Raw genomic sequence first — 19035 nt, 5'->3', positions numbered from 1 at the left:
CATGGCTTAAGTCTTGGTGTAGAGGAGAAGGCTTTGGGTTCCTAGAGCATTGAGCTGACTTTTCATTGGGGTACAAACTGTATTCTGCAGATGATTTGCACCTAAATAGAAGGGGGTCCGCTGTGCTGGGGGAGAGAATTCTAGCTGGGGTGGCGGAGTATTTAAACTAGGGCTGAGGAGGGAGGCCAATGTAGAAAATAAAGGGGTAGTTAGGTTAGAGAGGGGTCAGACTATATTGGTGGGGGGAGAAACAGACTATGGGGAGAGGACTAGGCAACAAGATAAGGAGATCCTTTCGTTATAAAACAGCAGTGAAAATAAAAATGCCCAAATAATGTCAAATAATCACATTTCTGATACTAAAAGTGAAACATTTAAAGGCAAGTTAAAGTGTATGTTCACAAATGCCAGAAGTCTAGCAAGCAAAATAGGGGAGCTGGAGGCCTTGGTACTGGAAGAAAATATTGATATAGTTGGTGTTGCTGAAACATGGCTGGACTCTTCACATGACTGGGCTGTAAATCTACAGGGTTTTTTACTGTTTCGGAAAGACAGGGCGAATAGGAAAGGTGGTGGTGTATGTCTGTATGTGAGAAGTGATATGAAGGTGAATGAGACATTAGAGGGTGAAGATTGTGAGGAGGTTGAAACCTTGTAGGTGGAATTACAAAAGGAGGTAAACACTGAAAAAATTACTTTTGGTGTAATTCATAGTCCGTCGTCCCCCCCCCCCCCCCCCCCAATATAACTGAGGAGATGGAATGTCAGCTATATAAACAGATGGAGCGGGCAGCACAGGGGGGTACTGTAGTGATAATGGGAGATTTTAATTACCGGGATATTAATTGGTGTCATGGTCCGGCTTCAACTGCAAAAGGGAGACATTTCCTCAACCTGTTGCAGGAAAATTTTATGGGCCAGTTTGTGGAAGACCCGACTAGAGATGAAGCTCTGCTGGATAAGGTCATTTCTAATAATGCAGAGCTTGTTGGGAACGTCAATGTTCGTGAAAACCTCGGTAACAGTGATCATAATATAGTTATATTTTACATATACTGTAAAACACAAACACCGGCTGGGAGGGCAAAAACACTTAATTTTAAGAAGGCCAATTTCCCCAGGATGAGCACTGCAATTCAGGATATAGACTGGGAAGAACTAATGTCAAATAATGGTACAAATGATAAATGGGAGATTTTAAAATCTACTTTGGGTAATTATAGTGCAAAATTTATTCCTATAGGTAACAAATATAAACGACTAAAATTAAAGTTGGTCACAGGGGATCAAGAGAAGGCAGAGTTACTAAATTGGTTCTTCAGCTCTGTATATACAACAGAAGAAAGAGCAGCTCATGTAGCTGGTGCCGTTCTGTTAATATATCAGTTGATCTACTGAATTGGATGAATGTAGATATGGTGCAAGCTAAATAAAATAAAATAAATGTACACACGGCCCCGGGACCAGATGGGTTACACCCTAGAGTTCTTAAAGAGCTTAGTTCAGTTATGTATGCCCCCCTCTTCATAATATTTAGAGATTCTCTAGTGACTGGTAAAGTGCCAAGGGATAGGCGCAGGCAAATATGGTGCCTATTTTCAAAAAGGGCTCTAGGTCTTCCCCGGGTAATTATAGACCAGTAAGCTTAACATCCATTGTGGGGAAAATGTTTGAAGGGCTATTAAGGGACTATATACAGAATTATGTGACAAATAGTATTATAAGTGACAGCCAGCACAGGTTTAATAAGGACAGAAGTTGTCAAACTAACCTGATTTGTTTTTATGAAGAGGTGAGGAGAAGCCTAGACAGAGGGGCCGCTGTGGATAGTGTTTTTGGACTCAACACTGTCCCTCATAGACGTCTAATGGGTAAATTAAGGACTATAGGTTTAGATAGTATAATTTGTAATTGGATTGAGAATTGGGTCAAGGACCGTATCCAGAGAGTTATGGTCAATGATTCCTACTCTGAGTGGTCCCCGGTTATAAGTGGTGTACCCCAGGCTTCAGTGCTGGGACCACTATTTTTCAAGTTATTTATTAATGATATAAAGGATGGAATTAATAGCACTATTTCTATTTTTGCAGATGACACCAAGCTATGTAATCTAGTTCAGTCTATAAAAAATGTTCGTGAATTGCAAGTAGATTTAAACAAACTAAGTGTTTGGGCATCCAGTTGGCAAATGAAGTTTAATGTAGATAAATGTAAAGTTATGCATCTGGGTACCAACAACCTGCATGTATCACATGTCCTAGGGGGAGCTATACTGGGGGAGTCACTTGTTGAGAAGGATCTGGGTGTACTTGTAGATCATAAACTAAATAACAGCATGCAATGTCAATCAGCTGCTTCAAAGGCCAGCAAGATATTGTTGTGTATTAAAAGAGGCATGGACTCGCGGGACAGGGATGTAATATTACCACTTTACAAAGCATTAGTGAGGCCTCATCTAGAATATGCAGTTCAGTTCTGGGCTCCAGTTCATAGTGGGAAAAAATACAAAGAAGAGCAACGAAGCTAATAAGGGGCATGGAGAATCTAAGTTATGAGGAAAGATTAAAATAATTAAACCTATTTAGCCTTGAAAAAAAGACGACTAAGGGGGGATATGATTAATTTATATAAATATATTAATGGCACATACAAAAAATATGGTGAAATCCTATTCCATGTAAAACCCACTCAAAAAACAAGGGGGCACTCCCTCCGTCTGGAGAAAAAAAGGTTCAACCTGCAGAGGTGACAAGCCTTCTTTACTGTAAGAACTGTGACTCTATGGAATAGTCTACCGCAGGAGCCGGTCACAGCAGGGACAGTAGATGGCTTTAAAAAAGGCTTAGATAATTTCCTAGAACAAAAAAATATTAGCTCCAATGTGTAGACATTTTTACCTTCCCTTTTCCTGTCCCTTGGTTGAACTTGATGGACGTGTCTTTTTTCAACCGTACTAACTATGTAACTATTCATTGTGGTGCCGCTGTAGCAGCCATAGTGGCTGCTAGCGGTGCCTCCGGGCATGGGGGGGGGCCCGTAACAGCCACTATGGCTGCTACAGCGGTAGTTACGCCACTGGGCCCAGTCCATCTTCACAGTACAACGTAGAATAGGAGATAATCATCTGTATTCGTTTCACACAACATGGTGATACTTCCATATGTAACCTCCAAGGAGAATTCACGCCATGCGGAACGAGTCCTGTAGACATAATGCACTTTTGTACCAGGAGACGTAGGTTGTCAGGAACAGAGGGACTATAACCCATGACGTTCTAACCATGCAAAAACATCTTCCTGTTTTTCCAAAATTATGGTTGAGCCATTGTTCACTAGCCTGAGTTTTGAAGGGTAGACCATAGAGTAAGGGATTTGCTTCTCCTGCAGAGATTTCTTGGCCTCATTAAAACGTGCTTTTGTTTCTGTACCTTCAGAGAATAATCAGGGAAAGCTCATACATCTTGGTTATCATGTTTCAGAAGACCTTGTTTCCTCACCAGTTCTAGCAGCTTGTTTCTTTCCTTGAAGTTGAGAAAATTGGCTATAAATGTACGAGGAGGTGCTCCTGGTGGCGGAGTTCTTGTTGGGATGCTGTGTGCACGTTCCACGCAGAACACAGGAGAAAAGGCTGTTTGCCCAAAGGTTGATTTAAGCCAATTTTCCAAAAAGGCAGCAGGACCCGGCCTCTCAACTTGCTCCGGTAGACCAACAAAACAGACATTACACCTTCTAAAACGGTTCTCCATGTCATCTGTTTTAGCTCGCCAAGTAGTGTGTTGGGACTCTCTTTTTTAAGTCCTATACCCAGCCCTGGAGCAGTATCATCCACTCAATCTCACCCTAAGCACACATTGCAAACTACAGGCTATTGTGCCAATTAGGACAATGGGGCGCTTCCCTAACTTCTATGACCATCTCCTCAACATGAGGTTTTTGGCCGTTCTCTATGGAAGGTTCATAATCCATTCTCTCTTCAGTATTGTTGTAAAAATATTGATCACATTTCATTTGTGTCTCCTGTGCGAACAAAAGTTTTTTTTATGTGCTGACAAAGGTCACATGGATTAGCGCAATTTTTGCATGACTCACACTGCATTTTAAAACCTGAGCATCATTGCATATAACCACACTCTATAAAACTTTGCAAAACCACTTTCAGCAGCTTTACTCCCTTATATCTGTGAGTCTAACAAAGTTGCATGTGTCTCAGGATGAAGTTGCTCAGACTGGCCAACCAGGGACAATTTCCAATGACACTGTTCAGGCATTTTTGGTTTACTTTTATCAGACCAGGTGTCACCATCTCCACAGCAGTGTCAGGGCCCTCATCCTGCTTAGTGGTATAGCACAGCTTGCTGCCATTAGATACCTGTTTTATATCACATGCCACTTCAATGGCTGGGGCATATACAATATCTGTATTCACTCAACAAGCCTTTAGATCCAATTCTATGGCTTCCCTCGTTGCCTTGGAATGAGTGAGTGCTACCCGAGTCTCCGGTTCTACATGAAACCGTCTAAGTGGCAGTAACCCCTATTGCATTATGCATACTTTTATAACTAACATTAATGCATGGTATTGTTGTAATACATGTTACCATTGACAACCCCAACCCATAGGGAATGTTTTTCAGATGCCTTGGACACTTCACCAGTGTCCAAGGACCAACACACACACACACACACACACACACACACACACACACACACACACACACACCTCCCTAGCTCTTTATAGCAGTTTAGTGTGGAAATATTTTCTCAGCATCTCCTCACATTTGCACATTTGTCAAATTTATCCACCCTACAGTAATGCCCATTTGATCATTGTCACCCTTAGGTGCGCAAAACATCTGTCGGCAGTTGCAATTGCACTAACTTCACACTAAACTAGTACGGAATATTATTTTATGGATTACCATTAGCAGCAGCATTTTCGTTGAACAATGCATTCCCGCTGTTACCAACCAAAAACTCTGGGGGCATACATGAGCACTCAGACAATTTTGCAGTCACCCGTTCTACTCTAGTTGCTGTTTCACTCAGTCAACTCACATTCTGTATTCACCTAAACTGGCCCTGTTTTATACCCATCATTTATAAAATCAGTTCTTTAGTGTTCTTCAAATAAATGCTGTCATTTTTATCAGGTACAATATCATGAAACACACTTTTAAGATCAGACAGTCACTACAGGTGCATGTCCCCTTTTTGAGACATTAGCAGTACTCCGGCATCTCTCACGAATAAACAACATGGTTACCTGGGATATTTTCTCTCTTCCCACAACTGCCAAAAACGAAGGAAGTCTCTACCAAGCACAAACTCCTTTCCAAGTTTGTGCAGCACAGTCCCAAAATATGTTTTTCAAGATCTCTTCCGACATCAAGGCGCCTTGTGTTGTAGAGCATCCACTTTATACAGAAGCTGTTTTTTTTCCAGGGACAACTCAACTTATAGCCTCTCGATTGGCTGCAGGCATTACCAGGAACCTTTGGGTACCCTTCTGTTTAGCGGTTTTTTCGGAAGCTCTGCCTTCATTGCACAATTTGTTTGAGCAGTTCCTTCGTTGTTGAACTTTTAAGCAGCAGAAACCATATCTGTGTCTTTCTCACCTATCAGAGACACTGTTTTAATTCAGACTTCTAGCCCTTTAAATTTCACCACACACCTTTTTGTGCCATTTTTCTGTCACAGCCCGCCTCCATCATACGTAAGATTTTCAGGTGGAATTCGTACACAGGGTTGGTTAAACCTGATATCGCACAGGTTCAAAATACAGATGAACTACAAGTCACCCACCCACCGTTTAAGATAAGACTTCTATAAGTGTTCCAGTCACACAGTTACATGTAGTGCACTCTGCTGGCTAGCAGCCTATTAGTTACACCCATACTATTTGTTCAGGTGGGTTGGCAAGCACCTTCTAAGTGTACCACACAAAGTACTGACACCCATTTCGCCCCCAACATCACAAGGCCAGGCTGCATGCAGCAAAAGTAATTTTGTAATAATCCGCTGGCTTGCCCTCCTCCCCTAGTGCACCCTGGACGCATCTCTTCCACAGGTAAGCGACGCTGTCCTTCGTCCACATGATGTAAAAGAAAACATTAATTAGACCAGGACATGTTCTTCGATTTATTTATTTTTTGATTATTTTTTTTTGGGGGATTTTTTTTCCATGGTCCAGTTCTGATGGTTTCATGCCCATTGTAGAAGCTTTAAGCAGTGGGCACGGGTCAGCATGGGCACTCTGATTCGTCTGTGGCTATGCAGCAACAAATATAGCAAGTTGTAATGCACTGTTTTCTGGCACCTTTCTATTATAAATAGCATAACACTTTTTTGCAATGTGTGCTGCAATAGCTCTACGTCGGTATCGGACCAGACGAGGTGAGCTAAAGGCCGAAATCAAAACAACCTGGGCTTCCATAACACCTCAGCAGTGCCTCAGGCTGATCGCCTCCATGATACGCCGCATTGATGCAGTAATTCATGCAGAAGGAGCCCCGACCAAGTATTGAGTGCATATACTGTACATACTTTTCAGTAGGCCAACATTCCGTTTATTAAAAATAATTTTTGAAATTAGACTCATTTAAATCTGGTTTTCTAAGACACTCAATTTTTGGGTTTCATTAATTGTTAGCCATAATCATCAACATTAAAAGAAAAAAATGCTGGAAATAGATCACTCTGTGTGTAATGAATCTATAGAATATGTGAGTTTCACTTTTTGAATTGAATTACTGAAATAAATAAACTTTTTGATTCATTGAGAAGGACTAGTATATAAAGATATTATAATCACCTATCTATCCATCCATCCATCAGTCTCATATATATTGATACTAGTATACAAAACCCGTTACACGGGTTTGCTAGCAAAAGGAATGATAAGTATTTATAATTGTGCTCTTTGAGAACGACTTTGTTCATTACAGGCTGTTCTTACTTCAGGGTTTTGCCTTCTTAACGCCTTGTTTTGGGAATTGGTTTCTCATTGTTCCTGGCGTTCCTCTGCACTCATAGTTGCTCTTTTTATTCTCTGAGCCAAAATATATATGATGATTATCAGAATTGTCCCTTTTATGAGTGAGCGTGATCACACGTAGCAGCTAAGAGACAATCCTGATCATATATATTATTGGATATAACTATGCCTGCAATTCTCTTATGTAAAATAATTGTGTCTTGGTATTTTTTTGGAGATAAGGGAATTGCATGCTCAGTAATTCCTTAATTACTCCTAAAAATAAGAAAATTGTGAATCAAATCAAAAATCGTCCATAGGGTTGAGAAAAATCTAGATTTTATTTTTTTGCAAAATCGCCCAGATAACTCTGAGTACAGATAATGTAGTAGATGCACACACAGAAATATATACAGATACAGGGGCATAGCTAAGCGCTCATGGGCCCTGGTGCAAGAATTCAGCTTGGGCCCTTCTATCTCTTCCCAACAGCACCAGACCCCATGAATGCCCACACAGTATAATGCCCCCACATTATAATGCCCCCCATAACTGACCCCACACAGTATAATGCCCCCCATAGCTGACCCCACACAGTATAATGCCCCCATAGCTGACCCCACACAGTATAATGCCCCCCCATAGCTGCCCACACACAGTATAATGCCCCCATAGATGCCCCCCACACAGTGTAATGCCCCCAAAGTATATTGCCACCCATAGCTGCCCCATACAGTATAATGCACTCCATATAATATAATGCCCTCCATAGCTGCACCATACACTGTCCCATACAGTATATTGCCCCCCATATCTGCGCCATACAGTATAATGCCCCATACAGTATAATGCCCCATACAGTATAATGCCCCATACAGTATAATGCCCCCATAGCTGCCCCATACAGTATAATGCCCCCCATAGCTGCCCCATACACTGTCCCATACAGTATAATGCCCCCATAGCTGTCCCAATCATATGTCCCCATATGTACGTACCTAATAGAAAAAGAATAACATAATTACTTACCTATCCCCGTTCCCACCATGGGTGGAATATCCATCTCCGGTCTGTGCTGTGAGTGACCCAGTGCAGACAGGCACGATGATGTCAATACATCGCGCCTGCCTGTGCCGAGCCGCTCGCGGCACAGTGAATGCTGGAGCAAGGCTCCAGCATTGCACTGAGCTGTATTCGAAGTACAGTTGAAAGCGCGGTCAGCGCTCTGTGGCAACGGGGACCCTGTGGGCCTCCCAGGCTTGGGGGCCCAGGCGCAATTGTGACCATTGCGACCCCTATAGCTAAGCCACTGTACAGATACATGTATAGGCACTTAGACACACACACACACACACACACACACACACACACACACACACACAAAGACACACATACTGGAACATATACACACACAAACATAGACACACAGACAAATAGAGGAGAAAACAACAGACAGACTGAGCACTCACCTCTCCTTCCTCACAGGCTTCTTGCAGGTCGGGCTGTGGGCGGAGCGAACGGTGCCTCAGACACCACGTCCTTGTCAAATATATATATGATTTAGTAGAGTTCTTGCCTGGGACTACATTACGACTTTGGCCATGACACAGGTCCCATGGCCAAAAATCGCTTTGTCCAGTAGCCTACATCGCAAGTAAAACAACTGCGGCCACATTCACTGTTATTACTTGCCATGTAGGCTACGGAACATAGTAAGCTTTGGCCGTGCGACCTGTGTCGTGGCCAAAGTCGCCGTGTAGCTACAGCCTAAAACTATACTATATATCAAGATAGATAGATATGGGAAGATAGATAGTTATGGGAAGATAGATAGATATGGGAAAATAGATCTGGGAAGATAGTTATAGGAAGATAGATATTAGATATTAGATATGAGAGATAGATAGATATTAGATATGATAGATATGATAGATAGATAGATAGATAGATAGATATGGGAAAATAGATATGGGAAGATAGTTATAGGAAGATAGATAGATAGATATTCGATATGAGAGATAGATAGATATTCGATATGAGAGATAGATAGATATTAGATATGAGAGATAGATAGATATTCGATATCAGAGATAGATAGATATGGGAAGATAGATAGATATGGGAAAATAGATATGGGAAGATAGTTATAGGAAGATAGATAGATAGATGTTAGATATGAGAGATAGATAGATATTAGATATGAGAGATAGATATTAGATATGAGAGATAGATAGATATTAGATATGAGAGATAGATATTAGATATGAGATATGAGAGATAGATAGATAGATATTAGATATGAGAGATAGATATTAGATATGAGAGACCGATAGATATTAGTTATGAGAGATAGATATTAGATATGAGGGATAGATAGATATGGGAAGATAGATAGATATGGGAAAATAGATATGGGAAGATAGATAGATAGATAGATATTAGATATGAGAGATAGATAGATATTAGATATGAGAGATAGATAGATATTAGATATGAGAGATAGATATGGGAAGATAGATATGGGAAGATAGTTATAGGAAGATAGATAGATAGATATTAGATATGAGAGATAGATATGAGAGATAGATAGATAGATAGATAGATATTAGATATGAGAGATAGATAGATAGATATGGGAAGATAGTTATAGGAAGATAGATAGATAGATATGAGAGATAGATAGATATTAGATATGAGAGAGATAGATATTCGATATGAGAGATAGATAGATATGGGAAGATAGATAGATATGGGAAAATAGATATGGGAAGATAGTTATAGGAAGATAGATAGATAGATGTTAGATATGAGAGATAGATAGATATTAGATATGAGAGATAGATATTAGATATGAGAGATAGATAGATATTAGATATGAGAGATAGATATTAGATATGAGATATGAGAGATAGATAGATATTAGATATGAGAGATGGATAGATATTAGATATGAGAGATAGATAGATATGGGAAGATAGATATGGGAAGATAGTTATAGGAAGATAGATAGATATTAGATATGAGAGATAGATATTAGATATGAGAGACCGATAGATATTAGTTATGAGAGATAGATATTAGATATGAGAGATAGATAGATATGGGAAGATAGATAGATATGGGAAAATAGATATGGGAAGATAGATAGATAGATAGATAGATAGATAGATATTAGATATGAGAGATAGATAGATATTAGATATGAGAGATAGATAGATATTAGATATGAGAGATAGATAGATATTAGATATGAGAGATAGATAGATATTAGATATGAGAGATAGATAGATATGGGAAGATAGATAGATATGGGAAGATAGTTATAGGAAGATAGATAGATAGATAGATATGAGAGAGATAGATATTAGATATGAGAGATCGATAGATATTAGATATGAGAGATAGATATTAGATATGAGAGATAGATAGATATTAGATATGAGAGATAGATAGATATTAGATATGAGAGATAGATATGGGAAGATAGATATGGGAAGATAGTTATAGGAAGATAGATAGATAGATATTAGATATGAGAGATAGATATGAGAGATAGATAGATAGATAGATAGATATTAGATATGAGAGATAGATAGATAGATATGGGAAGATAGTTATAGGAAGATAGATAGATAGATATGAGAGATAGATAGATATTAGATATGAGAGAGATAGATATTAGATATGAGAGATAGATATTAGATATGAGAGATAGATAGATAGATATGAGAGATAGATAGATAGATATTAGATATGAGAGATAGATATTAGATATGAGAGAGATAGATAGATAGATAGATATTAGATATGAGAGATAGATATTAGATATGAGAGATAGATAGATAGATAGATATGAGAGAGATAGAGAGATGAGAGATATGAGAGATAGATATGAGAGAGATATGAGAGAGATAGAGAGATAGATAGATAGATAGATAGATATATATGAGAGAGAGATGGGAGAGAGAGATATGAGAGATAGGGATATAGGAGAGAGAGAGAGATAGATATGAGAGAGAGAGAGATGAGAGATATAGGAGAGAGAGAGAGATAGATATAGGGGATAGATAGACAGACCGATGTGAGATAGACAGACAGATGTGAGATAGGTAGATATGAGATAGAAATATATTTATTGGAGAGGAAATTATTACTACTGTTCTCCCTCCCTGACAGCCTGCCAGGAGAGGGAGAATTTACAGCAGGGCACGAGGGAGGGGGGACGGGGACCTTTTTTACAGCCATTTGGCCGGGCCACTGGCGGCAGTACCAGTAGTACTTCCCTGATGGCGGCCCTGCACGGAACTGATGGATTCAGTGAATAGCGCTAGATACAGCTGGCTTTGTATAGAAATAAAAATAATCATCCAATTGAGAGCTGGATTCCAAATAACCCTGAAAATCAAAGTAACAATTTGAAATCATAGGTGGATCCAATTTGCATGAATTTCATCACAGCAACTCGTAATGTAACTTATTATTGTGCATGACCCCCACCTTTGCCTCTCTGCATGCTAGACAATGTCTGGGCAGTCTCCCGATGAGATGGCTGGGTCAGGTAATCCCTAAGCTCCTGGATAGTCTGTGGCGCTTCTTCGCAGACTCTGATGCATTGATTCATAATGTCCCAGAGGTTTTCAATTGGCTTCAGGTCTAGGGAACGTGAGGGCCAGTCAATGGCATTAATGCCTTCGTCATCCATGAACTGCCACACACTTGGGCCACATAAGTCCGAGCATTGTCCTGCACCAGTAGGAACCTTGGGCCCACTGCACCAGCGTAAGCTCTGACAATGGATCTGAGGATTTCAACCTGGTACCTAATACCAGTCAGAGTACGTCATGTGAAAGTTTGTTCAACCCTTTAAGGATATGCTTCCTCAGATCATCACTCGCCCATCGCCTAATCAGTCCTGATGGATGATGTTGCAGGCAGCATAATGTTCACTATGGCGTCTCCAGACTCTTTGACGTTTGTCACATATATCAGTGTGAAACTCCTCATCTGTGCACAGAACGGGGCTGCCAATGGCAGACCTGACATTTATGGTATTTTCTGGCGAATCTGAACTTGGATGTGATCGATATTGGGTGGATCATGTGAATCAGAGACACGCAGGACCTGCTTTCAGCAGAGCGATTAGTTCAGCTGAGAGAGAACAATACACCGTCTATGTTTACAGCATACTCTGCTGTGATTAAGTCCTACACAAACTTTACCGAAGTGTTGGGAGTGTGAATAGACATCGCGTCCTGGCTGGAGGCAATGTCTATTCACTCTTAAGACACTTCAGTAAAGTTAATGTGGGTGTATGTGACAGCACAGCGTGATTTCGTGAGATCACGCTGTGCTGAGTACAAATGGACATGAATGGAGAGAAGTGTATGACGCTGATTGGTCAGCGTCATACACTTCTCTTTCTAACGCTCACTTGGTCTAAAGTAAAAAAACGCCCAGTTGGGCATTAAGAAACTCATTAGCATAAATCTAAAATTGCTCATAACTTGCTAAAAAATTATAGTTTTTCAAAATAAAAACCACTGTTGTTATCTACATTACAGCGCCAATCAGATTATGTAGGAGATATGTAGGCACTTATAATCTGGCGACAGAGCCTCTTTAATAATAACAATTTCCTTCCAAAGGTGTACATAGCCTTTAAGAGTGCGCTCACACTTTTTTTTTTTGGCCGCAGCATAAACCTATTGTGTGAAAAACGTTACAATGTATGCCTATGGGAAAAAAATGTCTGCAACTCAAGAACTAGAGAGATCAGTCTGCAGTGCAGAATATTTTTCCTCTAGGCATACGTTGTCGTTTTTGAAGCCTATTTTTACGCTGCGAAGATAAAATGCAAGTACGCCACGTTTGAGCGCACCCTAAGGGTATAAGGGCAGGAGATTTGTGTTTATAAGAGCATCACCTGGGTTTTTTTTAGCCAGCACCCTAACTTTTTTTGCACTAGTCTCTATTAGTACACATGTTTTCATTATTGTGATCCATGTAACAGAAAGTAGGAAAACTGCTAGGAGTAAATTTTTCTGACTTTCTGTAGAATTTTCAAATGTTATAATAACTGTACAATTCATGTCTCTGCTAGTACTTGTCCTGTTTTCTAATTTTATGTTTTTTCTTATTAGGTGTATGCCAATGGAATACGCAATATTGATCTACATTTCATACTTCGCAAACTGGCCGCTCCAGTCATCGCTGTTCTTATGCTGTCACTGTGTATACCATATATTATTTCTGCCGGAATTGTACTGTTAATTGGTATGTAACTTCCTCCATCTGTCATATTGTATTTAAACTGTGGTAACATCTTCAGAAATATTACAGGTTTCCATCTTGTGTATATATATCCTAATCCTAAATCTTTTTTTAAGCTCATTTTAAAGTTCTATTCAGAATTTAAGTGGTTCTCAGTTACTTTTATGTTGATTGCTTATCCTACGGATAGGTCATTAATATCAGATCAGTGGAGGTCCGACTAGAGACACCCCCATGATCAGCTTACTGAAGCGGCCACAGTGAGGAACGACGCAGCCTCATCATAGTTTATCAGGCACAGCGAATTTTCAGTTCTCTGCAGAAGTGAATGGGACCGGAACTGCGTTTCCAGACACAGCCGCTACAGATGTGTATGGCGCTGTGACTGGTAAACTATGAAGAGGTGGTCCGTAGGGTTGCCAGGAGTCGGGCCACCACCGATCTGATATTGATCGCCCATCAATATAAAAGAATAAAAACAATCCTGAAAATGTCCCTTTTTTTTATTGTAGATTTTGAATTGATGTATTTAAGTAAATATAGTTTTTCACATAACTTAGGTTCCTTAAAGAGGACCTGTCACAAGGTCATATCGGTTGAACTGGTTAATTGACCCGAATAGCGTGGTCTCCCTGATTCCATGGTTGTTTTGTTTTTTCCCTTAGACCCCCCAGTCCCAGAGATGTGGCCAACTGTTCTGTTGGCTCCCTATATGCTAATTTGCTGTAGTTAGCCAACATTGCTGTAGTTGTCTATATATCGATACCAGTCATTCTCCCTATAGTCCCATCTTTTTAAGTAGTGTAGTTCTGAAGAAATAAAATACATAAAATAAGTTGCAAATCCTCGCTCATCAATTGACCTAGCCATTATTTCTAACTTGAGTCGAACCCTCTTCCCCTGCCAAATGAGATAATTTATGATTGAGTCCAAAGATTTAAAGACACTTTTTTTAGGTATCCATATTGGGCTATTCGAGAGATAGTGAAGTATCTTTGGCAGAAGTATCATGTTGACTAATGATGGTCTGGCTGCTCTTTATTACATTAATCGACTCCATGTCTTCACCTTTTTCCTCAGCTCAGCCAAAAGAAGAGTAATATTTAGGGCCTTATAATCATGTAAAGATCTTGAAATTGTAATACATAATTAAAATCTGTGGCGGAATTTGACTGCTAGCTCAGAGGAAGGGTAGAGGTTGGGTCAAATGTTATCAGGCTAGATTTACTCCTTATTAATATCTCCCGCATGGATTCCAAAATCTTCATATATGCGGACTCCAAGGAACAGGAGCATGTCATCGGCATATAGAGATATCCTATCCTCACAGGGTCCAAACGCAAATCTCCCAAGTTAAGTATCTGGTATAATTTTAATCACCAGCAACTTAGTTACGATGTTAGACAGTGAGAGAATTTTTTTCTAGATTGAAGTGAACAATAACACCCCGTTAATACCCACTCTTGCAAGAGTATAGAATTTTACATTATTTTATAAAAATATCCCAAAGGCCGAAACCTTCTCAGGGCTTCCCAAAGAAACGACCTTTCAACTGTATCAAATGCCTTCATGGTGTCCAGAGAACAATTCTCCCCACGTTGGATGTGCCGATGCATATAGCAAATTTTAAAAACTCTTCTGATGTTACTTGCAATAGCTCTCCCCTTCATAAACTCTGATTGATCTGGATATACAGTATAATCAGCGCCATTATTCTCAAACGATTTGCCAAGACCTTTGCAAGGAGTTTAACTTCGTTATTTAGAAGAGCGATCAATCTATAAGACTCATCAGAGAGGAGGCTTTTTCCCTTTTTCTATATGGTGATGATCTCCGATTCATTCATTGAGGGGGGAAGCCTTTCTCATAACCAGAATTTAGAGCGTTAAGTAACTCTGGAATCAGGGTATTAGAATGTTTTCTGTACACCTCCAAAGGGTATATCATCAAGGACTGGTGATTTTAAAAACTGGCTGTCTGTACACATCACTCGTTGTTGCCATGGATAAATGGGGCAATTTATCAGAGTTGCAGAAAGGGATGATTATTGACATTTGGGCAAAGGGTGGCAGTATTTCTCAAACAGCGCAGTTTGTGAACTGTTCGTATTCTGCTCTGGTGAAAGCGTATAGTGAGTGGACAAATGGCACCATCGGGAATAACCGACGTGAAAACTGCGGAGCACCACGTGCCATTGTTGTAAGAGGTGAACGTCGGCTGTGAAGGTGCACAAGGGCCGAATGACCTGCTACAGTGAAGCAGCTCACTGAGAAAATCAACCAGGGGGCTACAAGACGTGTGTCTAAAACAACAATTCAACAAACAGTTCAGCGAACCCTACTGCGTATGGGGCTCTGAAGGAGATGGTTGTTCACTTCTCCTATGCTAACAAAGGTGCATCAGAAAAAAGACTTCAATTTGCTTGGCAGTATTGGAATTGGGCCTCCAATGAATCATGTTTTCTGCTTCATCGAATGGATTGGTGTTTCAGGCAAGAAACATCAGGGAATCCTGCAACCATTGCTGGAAGAAAACAAGCTGGTGGCAGCAGCGTTTATAGTCTGGGGAATTTTTTCATGTCATTCTCTGGGCCCACTCATCCATGTGGAAGGCACTCTGAACCGATTTGGGTATGAATCCATCGTTGCAGATCCCATCCACCCATACATGCTGTTTGTCTTCTCTGGGGCAGATGGAATCTTCCAGCAAGACAATGTGACATGTCACACGGCTAGAAATGTCCGACAGTGGTTGGAAGAGCACGCCCAAGACTTCCAGGTACTTCCCTGGCGCCCTAATTCACCAGACAGACCCAATTGAGCATCTGTCGGACAACCTTGATCATCTTGTTCGCTCCTTGGATCCTCCCCACGCACCATCCAGCAAATGTGGAATGTACTGCAATCAGAATGGCTCCAGATATCTGAGACAACTTACCAGCACCTTATTGAGTCACTCCCTCACGTCTAGCTGCTGTCCGTGCTACACACGGCGGTTACTCTGGATATTAGCTGGTGGTCATAATGTGATTTGACTGTGTATATACACTTTATGAACATAATTATTGGGACACACCTCTTAATATTTGAATTCAGGTGTTGCATTCAGTTCTATAGGTGTACAAGATTAAGCACCTAGTCATGCAATCGGTCTTTATAAACATTTGGGAAATAATGTTTTGTTCTAAAGAGCACACTAAATTCGAATGTGGTACTGTAAAAGGATGTCACCTTTTTAACCACGCAGTTCTGGAAATTTCTTTCCTCCTAGATATTCAACGATTGACTAAGTAGTATTATTGCACAGTGGAAGCGTTCAGGAACTGCAGCAACTCAGCCGTACAGTGGCAAACCATGTAAAGTTACAGAGCAGTGTGGCCATGTGCTGTGGCGCATAGTACATAAAAGTCGCCAACGTTCTGCTGACTCAATACCTTCAGAGTTCCAAATCACATCTGGCATTAACATCCACATAAAAACGGTGCAGGGTCCATGACCGTTCAGCTGCATGTGTTCCTTATATCCCTAAACACGTTTCCAACCATCAGATGGAGTGGTATAAAGCACGCTGCCACTGGACTCTGGAACAGTGGAAATGTGCTTTTTGAAGTGACAAATCCTCTTTCTTTATCTGGCAGTCTAATGGACAAGTCTGGGTTTGGCAAATGCCAGGAGAACGTTACCTGGCTGACTGCATTGTGCCAACTGTAAAGTTTGGTGGAGGAGGGATAATGCTACGGGGTTGTTTTTCAGGGGTTGGACTAGACCACTTCGTTCCAGTTAAGGGAAATCTTAATGCTTCAGCATGCCAAAACATTTTGGACAGTTGTATGCTCCCAACTTTGTGGAAACAGTTTGGGGAAGGCCTTCTTCTGTTTCAGCATGACTGTACCCCAGTGCACAAAGCAAGGTCCATAAAGGCATGGTTGGGTGAGTTTGGCGTAGAAGAACTTCACTGGTCCACACAGAGCCCTGATCTCATTCCTATCAAACACCTCTGGGTTGAACTAGAATGGAGATTGCGAGCCAGGCCCTCTCATCCAACATCAGTATTTGACCTCACAAATGCTCTTCTGGATGAATGAGCAAAAATTCCTACACTCCAGAATCTTGTAGAAAGTCTTGCCAGAAAAGTGGAAGCTGCCAAGGTGGGGACCTACTCTATAGTAATGCCTATAGATTTACAATGGGATGTCATAAAAGCTTCTATAGATGTAATGTGTAGGTGACCCTATACTTTTGCCCATAGTGTATATCTATGGTACCACCGCAATTGTAACGACCCATAGAGAAAAAGATCATTTATTTAAACCATATAGCATACACTGGAAAAAAAAGTTTAACAGAAAGATTAAAAAAAAAAAGTCTCAGAAGGTTGTGATACAAAAATTTAGTAAAATATAAAAAAAAGATAAAAATTTGTCATCGCCATAATCGTACGGATTCATAAAATAGAGGTAACATATTATTTATACCGCATGGTGTAAAAAAAAAAAAAATACACAAAAAACTATGGTGGAATTGCTGTTTATTTTTATTTTATTTTTTTCATTTTCCTCCGCAAAAGTAATTTGTAAAAGTCAATAAATTTGACACAAATTATGCCCAAAATGGTGGCAATAAATATTAACAACTCGTCCCGCAAAAACAATGAATCATACAGCCTTCTCGACAGAACAGTAAGCGTTATAAGTTCTTGAAATGCGTGGATGAGTCTGAAGGCCCAAAATAGGTCATGTCCTTAACCCCTTCCCGCTCCTGGACGTACTATTAGGTCATGGCAGCTGTATCGTTCGCGCTCCATGACCTAATAGTACGTCTCGGGCCGTTTCGGCCGTCCTCCCGACACATACAGGAGCTGTGACAGCTGCTGTCTTGTTCAGCAGCTGTCACAGCTCCTACAGCGGGGACCGATCGCTGTGTCCCCGCTGATTAACCCCTTAAAAGCCGCGTTCTATAGAGATCGCGGCTTTTTAGGGGTTAAGCTGCCATCGCCGGCCTGCTACGCGATAGCGGCCGGCGATGGTGACTATGGCAACCGGACACCAAACAATGGCGTCCGGCTATGCCATAGATGGAAGCCTAGTGGGTCCTGACAACGTCAGGACCCACTATGCTTGCTGTCAGTGAGTAGCTGACAGTTCTAATACACTGCACTACGCATGTAGTGCAGTGTATTAGAATTGCGATCAGGGCCTCCTGCCCTCAAGTCCCCTAGTGGGACAAAGTAATAAAGTTAAAAAAAAGTTAAAAAAAGATGTGTAAAAATAAGAAAATAAAAGTTTTAAAAGTATTAAAAGTAAAAATCCCCCTTTTTCCCTTATCAGTCATTTATTATTAATAAAAATATATAAACAAACAAATAAACTATACATAATTGGTATCGGCGCGTCTGTAACGGCCTGAACTACAAAATTATTTAGTTATTTATCCCGCACGGTGAACGCCGTAAAAGAAAATAATAATAAACCGTACCACAATCACAATTGTTTGGTCACTTCACCTCCCAAAAAATGGAATAAAAAGAGATCAAAAAGTCGCATGTACCGAAAAATGGTACTGATCGAAACTACAGTTCGTTACGCAAAAAATAAGTCCTCGCACGGCTTTATTGATTGAAAAATAAAAAAGTTCTGGCTCTTAGACTAAGGTAACACAAAAAGTGAATGATTGTTTACAAAACGTATTTTATTGTGCAAACGCCATAAGACATAAAAAAAACTATAAACATATGGTATCGACGTAATCGTATCGCCCCGCAGAATAAAGTGAATGTCATTTATAGCGCACGGTG

The 19035-nt window shown here is 40.4% G+C and overlaps 1 protein-coding gene across 2 annotated transcripts in view; it reads left to right on the top strand.

Moving 5' to 3' along the window:
* MARCHF6 (membrane associated ring-CH-type finger 6) overlaps nt 1-19035 on the top strand; it is a 375114-nt gene that overhangs the window by 333498 nt on the left and 22581 nt on the right. For both annotated transcript variants that reach the window (XM_075826906.1, XM_075826903.1), the window contains exon 24: nt 13113-13245. In XM_075826906.1, the coding sequence (XP_075683021.1) occupies nt 13113-13245 (133 nt within the window). The remainder of the gene's footprint in view (nt 1-13112; nt 13246-19035) is intronic.

This window comes from Rhinoderma darwinii, chromosome 5 (assembly GCF_050947455.1).
Source record: "Rhinoderma darwinii isolate aRhiDar2 chromosome 5, aRhiDar2.hap1, whole genome shotgun sequence".
Taxonomy (NCBI): Eukaryota; Metazoa; Chordata; class Amphibia; order Anura; family Rhinodermatidae; genus Rhinoderma; species Rhinoderma darwinii.
The sequence above is the reverse complement of the archived record's forward strand: the minus strand, read 5'-3'. Positions and strand labels throughout refer to the sequence as shown.